Consider the following 10,859-nt stretch of genomic DNA (forward strand, 5'->3'; position numbering starts at 1 on the left):
TTAGTCGATATATGGTGAATCCTAGTAGAGAGCATTGAAACATTATGAAAAGAGTCCTGAGATATATTAAGGGGACCACAGATGTTGCATTGTGTTATGGGTGATCAAACTTTATTGTCAGATAATATGTTGACTTAGATTATGCAAGTAATCTTGACAAAAGTAAATCCACCACAGAATATGTGTTTGCACTTATTAGCAGAGCTGTAAATTGGGTTTCAAAACTACAGTCAGTTGTGGTCACGTCAACAACAGAAGTAAAATGTATAGCAACTACACAACCTAATAAAGAAATAGTATGGTTGAAGATAGTATTTGAGGAACATGGGCATGAACAAGAGAAGATTTTTCTATTCTATGACAGTCAGAGTGTCTTGCATCTTGTAAGAAATTCACCATTTCATTCAAAAACAAAACATATTCGAGTTCAATACCACTTCATTCATGAGAAAGTGGAGAAAAAATCGTGGATATGTAGAAAATTCATACCAAAGACAACCTAATAGATTTCTTGGCAAAGGCGATCAATATTAACCAGTTTGTTTGGTGTCAATCCTCTAGTGGCCTAACAGAAACATAAGAATATAAATAGTAAGGGAGAAATAATGGTATGAAAATTGATTGATTCTCAATCAAATCTTTAAGTGGGAGATTGTTGAAAAGTTAATAATAGCTGCCATTTTTTTACATTTGAAACGAAGAGAAAAGGGGGCCATGCTTGTTATAATATTAAATAGGGAAGTGGAATTGAATTGGAAAAGTGGGCAGCCTTAGATTGCAACGCCCCTTGCCAAATGCATTTAAAAGTGTAAGGGAGGCCTATAAATTGGCCTCCTCAACTCATTTGTTGAGCATCTCTAGTATCCCTTGTAGAGGGAAAATAAAGAATTAGAAATATTAGAGAGTTTTTTTCTATTTTTAAGAGATATTATTATTATTATTTTTCTTGTAATTTAGAAAGAATGTTATAATTTACATTATTTTTTTATAATAAATTCTTCTATTTTTACTCGTAATTTTTACTCTGATTTATTTGAGGAGGGTTTTACATAAAATCTGTGTGTTTAATTATTATTATTATTATTATTTAAATTATTAATTACGACTCTATTTTAATTCAGTGTTATTTTTACGAGAGGGCAGCGGAGAAGGGAAGGTGATCGTGGGCGAGTGGGTAGAGCAGGTGGAGGTGCTGCGGCATTCCTATTGCCACGTGGCCGATGTACGCAGAACAACAGATCAATGTGTTTTAGTTGGTGAGAGAATTGGGATTGGCGGTGGAGATTTCGTTGGATTATGATCAATATGTAAGAGATGTATTGGTGAAAGCGGCGCAGATAGAAAAGGGAATACGGCGGCTGATGGAGGCGGCGGAGATGGCGGAGAAGCGTAGGTTGGCGGTGATGGACGGTGGATCTTCCCACGCTGCACTCGGGAGATTGATTGATGCGATAAACGCATCAACGTAGCATATTGAGAAGTAGTTGTTGTAGTTTACTGTTAGTTGATAGGCGCTTGTAACTTTAAAAGTTTCAAGATCATTCTTTTGAGTCTTAATTCTTCTTGCACTAGTTTTGAGTGTTATAAAATGTTACCTACCTAAAAAGGCGGAATATATTCTTAGGGTATAAAGCATGTTTGATAAGGTGATGTGCATAGCTTTCTTTTTTTAGTCTCAATCAAGACGCGTATATATGGAAAGCACAGCATGAACATTGATTACAAATTGTACAAGCATGAATATTGCAGATCAATTCACAGTGAAAAACCAAAAGAAAAAATGGGAAGAGAGATCACAAGTCAGACTCACAGATTTCTCGAATCAAAGCCCAACTACAAAACAACTCCATGGCAGCAAGAAGGATGCCTTATTGTCTGAAAGTCATCAAGCTTCTTCCATCAAGCGGCTAAATGACGAGCAATGGCTGGAAAGCCAAATAATCCACTTTATCTGAAGCAAAAGAAAAGAATCACAGAAGAAGGAAACACAAGCCATGTAGTCAAACTCAGCTGGCTAGTTGGGATTCTTCCGGGCAAAGAAGAGAAGCTTCCTGAGTCCTTTCGAGACCTTAGGGGAGCTTTCATCATTGTTCCATTTCTTCCGGGAGTGGGTGGGCGGCGGCGTTGACATTCCTACAAGAGATGCTTCAGGTGACACACAGAATTTTTCATTTGCAACACCATCCTCAGCAACGCGCAAGGCAATGGAATCCGAAGCTTTGTTAGGTGCCGGGGGAGAAAGTTGAATGCCTGCCTCGGGGACAAATTGCACGTGTTCATTGGACAGTGTCATATCTTTAACAACTGGAGATGCTACTGAGGTTAACTGATCGTCACCTTTCAAATGATCTAATTGGGCAGAGTGATCTTTGATGGGCATGTAGGAGCCTTCATCAGGTGGATTCCTGTCGCGGCTTTTATCATCCAAAGTATCCGTTTGCAAGGCCTTATCTATTTCATCCTTCATGGCCGAAGATATACTATGCAACTCTGTAATGTTTTCAGAATCCTCAAATCCATTGGAGGGTTCGGTTGTTTGTGCAGTGCTTATTGCTGCATCTGCATTGGCCGTCTCTTGGGGGCCAGAGGCTGAAGTAAGCAGCCCGTTCTTGCGGCTATTTTTCTCATCCAAAGATTTGATCCTGTTAGTACCCGGCTTCTTGTTCTCAGCCCCAGAAGCCTTCAAAATTGGTTTTCTTGGTTGGCTGGATTTTACTTCAGTTGATGGTTTGTGAATTGACTTTGCAGCTGCAAGACGATCTATAGTGGAACTCCTGAGGACGGGCTTCTTTTCTGCCTGCTGCTTTGGGGACTGAAGGTTCAGCTTCTCACTCTTTACGGGAGCCATTGCTTCCTTATTCTCCTTTAGTATTGTCTTAGATCTTGCTGGGTTAGAACCACTGGTGGCACTTCTTTCAGCAATTCTTTTTTGGCGTTGAATCAATAGTTCCTCCGTTTTCTTTCTGTTTTCTTCGTCCTATATATAACAAAGTAACAGAGAGATTATGAAGGTCAACTTAATTAAAGAAAAAGGGAAGATGTAAATATATGTGAATTGTGAGATTCACATAACCGTTGTATGTTTCATGATTGTTTCAATAGCATTTTTAGGCATAAGCCCTACTTGTTAAATAGATGAATTAGAGAAAATGACGCCATCGCCATCTGCTAACAGAAACGGTGCAACAACATTTCATGAAAGGCCCCCAAAAATCATCCATATCCAATGAATATGACTTTATCTTTTGCCAAATTCTTCTAAATGCAATATGATAATGCATTTTGAGGAAAATAAAGAAAATGAAATATTTTGATGAACCTTTGTCCGTGCAGTACCTTCTCAGATTTTTTCTTCTGATTCATGGTTCTACTTCCAGAAGATGGCTTCTTACACTTTGATGTATTCTCAGATTTGCTCCTTCCAAGAGATCCAACTGATGTCCTAGACCGTGCTTCTTTGCTCGAGGACTTTCCTCCAGGAGCTCCATTACTCTTACGGTTGGTTACCTCATTGCTTGAGGACAGCTTAGCATCTGTTGGTTCTCCACTAGGGACTGCCCTTTCACTAGCTTCTGGCTTTGAATTGTTATTGCCATAATCCACTTCAGGGTTCCAAAGCTCCACTTCTTGTTCCACAGCTGAATCTCGTCCAAGCACCACACAGAGATCGTCTGGTTCAAAGTTGCCAGTAGTTCCAACATTCTCTTGTAGATCATCTGGCTTGCTTGTTATAGCTCCAACAATGTCTGAGACCATAAATATGTCTGTCTTCAGTTGAGAAGCAGATAAGTCATTGTCCATCAGATGATCTTGAATCATGAATGAGTCATCAACAAGACCATTCTTATTGTTCTGAATCTGGGAATGATCCCTAGAGAATGATGGGGTGTAATCTCCCTCAAAGATATTGCGATTAGCTTCATCCTGAGTTATTGATTTATCCGGTTGGTTAATAAGAAAACAATCTTCACCTTTATGGATCTTAGAAACAGAAGTTTCAGTTGTATGATCAGATATAATAACTTGGGGGCAGTTTTCTGCCTCTTTAGTCTTCTTTAAAAATAACATCTCCTCATACATGTTGTCTCTTCTCTTAATAACTGGTTGAACATTATCTCCAGCTTCGAAGTTCTTGACGTGGATCCCACCTTCATCACTTGTATTCCTGTTAGTCACAACAAAGGAATCAGTTGAAGCAATATGTCTTGTCATTGGTATTTCTTCCCTGGAGCTCTTATGGGTAACATACTCGTCCTGAACCTGTACTTGGTGAGCATCTCTAACATTAGAACTGGAGTCGGTTTCCTTCATAAGAAGGTTCTGGAAAATATCCCAATTCTCGTTTCTCTTTTCTCCTTCAGAATTGTTTGCAACCAAATTTTCATTGTCCTGCTTGGTATCACTAATTAATCTGTTCACAAGATTATGGTGCTTGATTCCCTCTCGCTTCTTGTTTTTATGGGAGGATGATTTATGGCGTCGCTCCAATGACCCTATAGCTTCCTCTACTTGGTGCTTTAAGGACTCTCCATTGACGAATTCATCTTCCTCGGATGAATTCTCCTCGGAGGTACTGTTCTCTCCATCTCTCATTGAAGTAATGTAATTAATATTGCGGATAACGACCTTTCTTGATGACGTTTTCCCAGGGTTTTTTCTATTTATTTCTTGAGTAGAAGAATGCTTTTTCCCATGCTGCATAAAATCCTCTGAACTACTCTCAGAACTGGAACCACTGAACCCTGCTTCATCATCTTGTTCTAAAGTTTGTGATCCATTTCCCCGTGAAGGTTTCTCTTTCTTTCTTGATGATTTTCGGCTGTAACGATCATCTGATTCATGATCATGACCCACACCAGAATCTTCCACATTTGGTGGCCACTGCATCTTTCCCGGATAATAATGAGGGGCTCCCTGCATCCCGGGAAAAAGGTAAGCTTGATATGGGGGCATTTGTTGAAATACAGGACCCGGAAAATTATGCATGTACTGTGGAAAATGGTTTGGCCATGACATTGGTACTTGTGCCTTTCCATCTGTTGATTGCAACTGAGCTGATGTTGGCAAGCTATTATCTGCATAAAATGCTTTTGAGCATTAAATTTAAGTAGGCTCCTATTAAATTTTGCTTTATAATTTAAGTAGGCTCCTATTAAATAATACATTACCTTACAGTACGTTTTTTAAGAATGGCTAGAATTTGACAGTGTTTCTGGAAAAATGCCTTTTTTGGTTAGTGCAGAGTCAAGCCCATTTTTCTGGATAGCTTTTTGAAAAATGCACTTACAGACAGGGCAATTGAAGGGTTTGAGAGCATAATCTAAGAAACCTTAAGGCATAATATGCAATAACATGATGACTAACACGTTTTAGAAGTTCCCACGCAACAGAATTACCAAGTCAAAAAAAGTTCAGAGGAAGAAATATAAATTAATTTAATCATACCTTGGGTATTGTCTAAACTTCCATGACTGGGAGCAGACTCAGATGCTGATGCATCCATGGAGCCATTCTGTTTCCTGCTAGAAAAACCACCATTTTGGACATTTATCACTAGTCCTTGACTATGATCATTATCTTCACCAGCAAGAATGATTCCAGAAGTTCCCAGATATGAAAATTCTGAGTGAGAGTTTGCCTGCAATGCTGCTATTTCATCCATCCAGAGCCCATCATTGTCTTTTTTCTTACACAACTCCATGAAATTTATGCAGGCTTCCCTAAAATATCAAAGCTAGATGGTACACCTTAAGCAAATCCAAAATAAGGGGACAACTTTGATTTCAATATCCAAAGGAACCTTAGGTCAACAGAAAGCACAAAAGAGAAATTGAACTTCATTATCAATATAATAATAAAGCATTAAGAATTAGAGGGAAGCCCATATAAGTAATCTACTGGAGAGGTTTTGGGTAGATTGTTTGGTCCTATGAGCCCAATATTTAATTTCAACCAGTACTTTTGGGCGAATAACGACGATGTAGCAAGTAGTATTAGAACTGACATAAGAAAAAGATCAATACCAAGTGAGTATAGGCCAAGGGAGTGCTTGGGATTGACTTAGGTCAGAGTTATGAGGCATGAAATTTCCAGCTGGGTAAGATGGGGCCTAAAGAAGGGGAGTCTATTGGTGATGTCTTAGCAACCAGAGAGTTAATTTCAGCTAGCACTTTTGGTTGAACGCCCATGGGGTTAAATTTAGGGCATTCAGTTGACAAAAATGTAACTTATGGAATATCTCAAATCCATGTGCCATAAGCATTTCAAGGAAATAAACTCAGAGATAAATCATTAAGCTAATCTCATGCAATGTGGAAATTGATTGATTTATGTATTCGACATTGACATTATATGTACAAGTATTTACAGGAATAAAGTCACAGTGACTAAGATGGTAAAATTCTCCTCACAAGTTATTCTTATGTACAAGTATTTACAGGAATAAAGTCACAGTGACTAAGATGGTAAAATTCTCCTCACAAGTTATTCTTACTTACCATAAAAAATAATTCTGCTCACAAGTAATAACTTAAATGAGAAGTATGCTAGTTTTAAGAGGTTTTAATCAAAGACTTCAATCTAGCAACAGCACACTTACAGAAGTGGACAATGTTAAATTTGGATTGAACTGAAAAATGTGATAAAGAGAGCCATAAAGGAAAGGCAGAATTCAATTAAGCCAATTAATTATGAAATGTGAAGCATAAGGTGTTGGTGGCATGTTGTCATGACGTTATCCCACATCGGTAGTATATTAGGAAGGTTTTAGGTATATAACTTGTTCCAATGAGCCCATAAGTCACCTTCAGTTAGCACATTTGGTTAAGAACCTGTAGTGTTACAAGTGGTACTAGAGCTAATCCAGGAAAAAGAACACAGAGAACACAATAGACATACAAAAACACAAAGAACACATTAGTAGTCTACTAGGGAGGTCTTGGGTTTTTACTTGGTTTCATGAACCCATAAATCACCTTTAGCTTGCACTTTTGGTTGAGGACTCACGGTGTTACACATACAAAGAACAAAATTGAAGGATCAACCAAATTACACAACCACAAAGAAGTCCACTCAAGATTTCATGAAAAAGAATATCATTTCAAACTTCATATTTGGTTGATAAATCAAGCCCTCTACATGCTAGAAGGCTGGAACACTCATATTTTCTTCACAACTACCTCCACAATAAACATTATACTTGAAAGTAATTGTAAGTAACATGTTACAGTACCTTAAACGTGAAGCACCAAACACATCAGAAAACGAAATGAGATCATCTATATTGTCCATCTCAAATCCTGCAGCCAAGGCACGGGCATAAGCCATTGTCTGCTCTTTCAGGAGTACTGCCTTCCGAGTTTCTAGAACACGTTGAAGACGAACTCTGTTCATAACCAGCCACAAAGAATTGTTACTTGGAATTAAAAATCATTCTTAGTTCTCTTGTAAATTTGACAGATGTGACCAAGCATAATATAATTATTTTACTTGGAACTTTCTTCCTGCATGGCATCACTGATTCCACTGGATTCACTTTTTGACTAGAATCAAGGATCAGAAAAATGGTTAGTATTTATTTTGCAATCTACCTAAAACAGTATTTTAAAGGAATACACATTAACAAATTTTATACCTTAGAGGAAGCAGTTGACTTTTTGGCATTCTCATCACCGGCTGAGACATCTGCTATTACCAAATTTGTGGTTATCAAAGGTAAAGTTGTGACATCAATGTACGACATATAAGTTACATATATTTTGAGTTATCAGCTTTATATAACTATATATACACTTCCACTGCAAATAAGATACAATATTTCATCTGTGTATAGTAATAATAAATGTAGCCTATACATGGTACTTGCCATAATATTTCCCAATTTTTATTTTCCTAGAGATTTCTATAAATAAAATTCTACTCTGAAAAACAGATTAGATGTGCCCAACAAATCAATTATGGTGTGATCACTTGCTCAAATAAAAAGAGATTTGTTGACATATATTAGTTGAATATCATACTTGAAGTCCAAAATCCACCCCAAACTTTATGGAGGAAAAAAAGGAAAAGAAAGAAAGAGCATCTCTTCCTTCTTCAAGATGTGCACCTCTCTCTCCTTGACTTCTTCTACTGAATTAATGCTTATGATTAAATATGAACTTTCATATTGATATACTTACTTTCCGTATTTTGTAGGATGATTTTGAGTTGTGAAAACAACTTCTTTATAAAATAAGGGTAAAGCTAAGGCTAAGTAAAAATACGACCCTTTCCAACCCTGGCTGCTAAGTGGAGAGCCTCAATGCAATTAGGACAACCTTTAGGGGTGCTAAGCTGCATTCTCAAGCAAACCAATGCCCTGACTTAACATGTCATATTAGTAGATGTGACTGTGAGAAACCCCATATGTGGGGCCCTTTTCCTGGCACACTGCAGTTGCTAAGCATCTATCTCCCAAAACTATAACTACCATACTTGTTAGTAAAATTTGGACATATATCATCTCCAGGTGTTTTTTCAATCTTCTGATGGAGGAGACCATAGTACCATGCCAATGCGCAATACAATATTGTCAACAAATGCAATCAAATTAGCAGGACGGGGGAAGATAATTAAATGATTCAAGAGACAAATGCTCATTTGATCAACTCTAACGTATATCACAGTATAATCTTCGTCTATACCTTCTGTCCCTGTTGTCGCAGATATCCGCTCATTTGACTGAACCGAACACTCAATCTGAGCAATCTCTCTTTCTATTGTAACAAATCTCTCGAGAACTTCAGGTGTGCTGACAAACCTCACAAATCTGACTCGCATGTCATAATATGAAAGAAACAAACACCATGAGCTTGACAAGGATCAGAATAACAATTTATCAAAAACAAAAAAGGACAATAACAACGAAAAAATTGCAAAATGCACACTACAGCTCAAATATCAATTCAAAATACTATGGATGCTAAGGAAAGCATTTGGCGATAAATTTTCCGAATTAATAACAAATGCATAATGGCACAGATCCAATGACTCGGCTGAGCAACTAAAGTTGCAAATAACATCTAAAATTCTTGAAAGAATTACCTTTGCAAAGTGGCTTTGGTAAACCAGGAAGGATTGGCCGATGGCGGCCGAAGCGTAATTGAATACCCGCCTTTCTGAATCTGATCTTTGGCGGATTTCAGATGAGAGAGGAATGGTTCAAGCAGTCCAGAGGCTAGTTTCTCGTTCACCCCACGAGCAGAAATAACCAGATCGCATCTTTTACATGGGAAACAGTTGTAAGATCACTTCACACAAGCAAGCAAGAGAGACGCGAGAACTGAAACCTTACCTGGTTCTCGTTGGCGTGAGCTGAAACAGAACACTGTCGAGACGAGTTCTTGAATCCATACTGAGATTCAAAACTTCCAGCTCGCATTCATAACTCTGTTCTCCGATTATTCAGAGAGAGAGACGTAATGGAGGTGGGGGCACATGGGAGAGGAAGGTGAAACTGGGAGGGATTTGATAATTAAAAATGTGGGTCCCGGTCATGGAAATGCTCACGCCGACACCAGCTCTCTCTCTCTCTCTCTGTCTGATCTATTCAAGGGGGAGGGGGAGTGTGAATGAAGGCGAGGCGTTTGATAAAATACGTGGTCAAGAGCGTGAGAGGTCAGAGGTCACAGGAGCAAGCTTGCCTGTTCACTTCAAGTACAAGATTTGCAGAAGAGATGAAACGACTTCTCAACCAACGGTTTCATCTCTCTCTCTCTCTCTCTGTTTTTCTTTTCCTTTTTTGTTTTTTTTTTTTTTTTGCTTTATTTGCTTGGCTGTCGCTCTCAAAGCGGAAGAGTGAGGCCGTGGGAAAGAATAATTATCCCGCGAAAGATGATTACCTTCCAACTGTACTTTCACTGCCTTTGCAACTGGATTTGGATATATTATTAATTAATAAAATTACTTTAAAATTAAAATTAATATATAATAAATACATATTTTTTTTTTAAAAATAAAGTACACTTATTACACAAGGTTAGAATCCAAATTGATGAAGACTCCATCTAGGCTTGAGGTGAGTTGATTGAGTTGAAGTGAGATAATGTGAGTTTGATTATTTAAAAAAGTGTTTGGTAAAAGATTAAAGTTGAGCTAAAATGTTAAATGACTAAAAATTATAATTATAAATTAATATGTATAAACAAAGTTATATATAAACTGATTATAGAGATATATTTGCTAAAATGTATTTTCTAAATATATATGAATATAAACAAATTAACAAAATATTATATATATATATATATATATCCATTCTATTATTTGAGTAAACAAACACTTATGTTGTTCAATTACACCCAAACTCATCTTCATACAAATATTATATAAAAAAAATTAAATAACTAAATTTGAACTGTGTAAAATATATTTTTAATTGGTATTTGCATAGCATAAATTATACCCTATAAATACAAAAGTTTCAATACATATATATATAAATATAAAATTATATAAAATAAAAAAATAAAAAAAAAGTTTAAACGACGTTGTCACACGCCAACAAATGATTTACTAGCAAGTTGTTTGGTCATAGATGGGGGAAGAGAGCCGAATAAGGGAGAGAAGAAGAAAAAAGAAGAAAGAGGTTACAATCGACTAATGTTCATTTTCCTTTGAAATAATTTTCAATTTTTATAGGGACATAGAAGAAATTAAAATTTTATCCTAGTTCTTTGAAAAGGGTTTACCAGACAAATATACCCCAACATGAATGCAACCTCACCATTTTGGTTAGATTATGTTCAGACATCTCTACCCAACTAAAGTGAGTTGAGTTGTGAGGTTTAAAGTGTTACAAACAACTAATTAATTAGGATGTT

General features: G+C 37.0%; 1 protein-coding gene across 3 annotated transcripts; it reads right to left on the bottom strand.

Moving 5' to 3' along the window:
* Positions 1-2,014: 2,014 nt before the first annotated feature.
* LOC127811656 (COP1-interacting protein 7) lies at positions 2,015-9,598 on the bottom strand. 3 transcript variants are annotated; one of them, XM_052351719.1, is made up of 10 exons: positions 9,332-9,598; positions 9,082-9,258; positions 8,682-8,806; positions 7,634-7,686; positions 7,489-7,541; positions 7,232-7,384; positions 5,446-5,720; positions 3,337-5,075; positions 2,338-2,977; positions 2,015-2,250 (listed from the first exon to the last, which is right to left on the bottom strand). In XM_052351719.1, the coding sequence occupies exons 1-10, from the start codon at positions 9,388-9,390 to the stop codon at positions 2,015-2,017; spliced, it is 3,510 nt and encodes a 1,169-aa protein (XP_052207679.1). In that variant the 5' UTR covers positions 9,391-9,598. The 3 variants fall into 3 exon arrangements, with proteins under 3 accessions (XP_052207679.1, XP_052207677.1, XP_052207676.1); XM_052351717.1 differs by having other exon boundaries at positions 2,015-2,977; positions 7,634-7,683; positions 9,332-9,597; XM_052351716.1 differs by having other exon boundaries at positions 2,015-2,977; positions 9,332-9,597.
* Between the last annotated feature and the right edge of the window lie 1,261 nt (positions 9,599-10,859).

The sequence above is a fragment of the Diospyros lotus genome, chromosome 10, assembly GCF_014633365.1.
Source record: "Diospyros lotus cultivar Yz01 chromosome 10, ASM1463336v1, whole genome shotgun sequence".
Lineage (NCBI taxonomy): Eukaryota > Viridiplantae > Streptophyta > Magnoliopsida > Ericales > Ebenaceae > Diospyros > Diospyros lotus.